Here is a 1899-nt window from a genome sequence, read left to right as displayed (position 1 = left end):
GTGTCATTTTTATTCTTGGTTTGCCCGTTTACACTGGATATTTGGTGGGAAAATGGTCTCTTGTTGTAACTCTGCTTGAAGCATCTTTGCTTTTTCGTTTTTTCTTTCATTCTCCTTCTGTCATCTTCATTAAAATCAGTTTCTGAGCAGTTTTCCTTCAGTTCACATTCTGGCTTAATCTGCTTCATAACTGATTCAGCATTCATCTTCTTCAGGTCTATGAGGGGCAAATGTTATGTAATATTGGATCTGCTAATGGATCTCAGCTTACTTCATAAATGGTGTCAATGCTGCCAACTGTCTTGAAGCGGCTTTAGAATCTTATTAAAAACATGAACAATCTAGATCACCGACTGTTTCAAGAATCAAAGTTAAAAATATTTATTCTAGGTATCGTTTTATGCTTACCTGGAAGCCTAAAGTTTTTACTTCTGGCTATTTTCTTCTTGCTACTGTTTTGTTGATTCATCTTTCTTTTCCCCCCTTGTTTTCCTTTCCCTTTCCCCGTCTCGTTCATCCAGTCAGATTCAGATGCACTGGCCCAATCCTGCTTTGAATCTGTAAATAATTCTCCATCCATCTCCTATGGCACGATAAGCATTTATTCAATTATTGTTTGTGCTCTTTGTATTGTAAAAGTATAATGTTGCAAATATAATCACTTGAACTGTGAATATGTGAGAGTGAGCCTAAATGGATTACACATATGAAAACAAAATACATATCATTAATTATTTTGAATATATACAGTTCAGGTAAATTCATGCAGATCTTCTATTATATTGATTATATGCAGATGCCTTTGATAAACATTCACTGTCATAAACATCTAAATAAATAGATAAAACTAGGACTATGCATAGATTAAAACAACTTACTGTTAAAATACAGTTAAAATAATTAAAATGGGATTTCATAAGTAACAGCAATGTTCTTCAGGGTTCCCACTCTTATCCAGTAATTTTGTGATTTACACTTTTAGTATATACATGCAGAATTTCTAAGACCATGAGAACTCTGGGTTTTAAAGAAAAAAAAACATTAGTCCATTTTCAGGCCTTTGATGCACCTTTGGAGGATCTCCAGGCGCGTTTTAAAAAATGTAACAACTTTTAACTAGAGCGCAGCGTTTTGACGCTGTAAACGACGACGCGTCGACGTTCCTGTAGCACGTGTTTACATAATAGAAAAACAACCGAAATGCAGTGGAACAATGGAAAAAAGATTCGAAACATGTAGGTAGCCTAGATATTTGTCCTCTCAGGACGCTTCTGTAGTTGCATTCTGTTTCAAAAACAGCACTACAAGCTTCAAACAATACTAAAAAAGATCTCAGGCCAGTCAGCGTCACTGGAAAACAGGTTGTCTTGAAATAAACACATTCAAATACTACTCGTTAACAGCAATAAGCATTAGCACTTGGTAGTTACCTCAAACTCTTCGGATACAGCGGCGTATTCTGAATTATCGTCCGACTGCAAGTAAAGAGAAAGTGGGCGGAGAAGCACGAGAAGGGAGGCGTGCATGACTGAAAAGGATGCGCGGGATATTTTCGCTTCAGCTGGTATTTGAATCATCCTTCATGTTTTAAGTGATTCAAACACACTAAAGTTTCATTGCATGTTTTTTTCTATTTATGCATTGTGTCCCAGTAAAAGAGTCGGGATAGTTCACCCAAAAAGAAAAGTATGTTATCATTTACTCACCCTTCAGTTGTTTCAAACCTGTGAATTTGTTCCCTTTCGATACTACACTGTACTGCGTCTGCTAGATGCATATGGGAAAAAAGCCTTTTTATTCAGGCAGTGAAACTGCACGGCCATTGGTTGTGTATTAAAAAAGAACCAATGGCTATGGCGCCTATGGCGACGAAGCCCGCCAAAGCCAGCCAGAGCCCGC

General features: G+C 37.2%; 1 protein-coding gene across 1 annotated transcript in view; it reads right to left on the bottom strand.

The window, feature by feature from the left end:
* The window catches only part of LOC107578601 (uncharacterized), a gene marked incomplete at its 3' end in the record, with an annotated part of 1726 nt that extends 182 nt beyond the window's left edge, over positions 1–1544 (bottom strand). Inside the window, exons 1-3 of the mRNA XM_016264544.1 lie at positions 1431–1544; positions 409–583; positions 1–217 (exon numbers count right to left, since the gene is read on the bottom strand). Of these exons, the coding sequence (XP_016120030.1) occupies positions 1–217; positions 409–583; positions 1431–1526 (488 nt within the window). The remainder of the gene's footprint in view (positions 218–408; positions 584–1430) is intronic.
* Between the last annotated feature and the right edge of the window lie 355 nt (positions 1545–1899).

Source organism: Sinocyclocheilus grahami, unplaced genomic scaffold (genome assembly GCF_001515645.1).
Source record: "Sinocyclocheilus grahami isolate Dianchi unplaced genomic scaffold, SAMN03320097.WGS_v1.1 scaffold11081.1, whole genome shotgun sequence".
NCBI classification, from domain to species: domain Eukaryota; kingdom Metazoa; phylum Chordata; class Actinopteri; order Cypriniformes; family Cyprinidae; genus Sinocyclocheilus; species Sinocyclocheilus grahami.
Note: the sequence above shows the minus strand (reverse complement) of the source record. Positions and strands in the feature narration are given on the sequence as shown.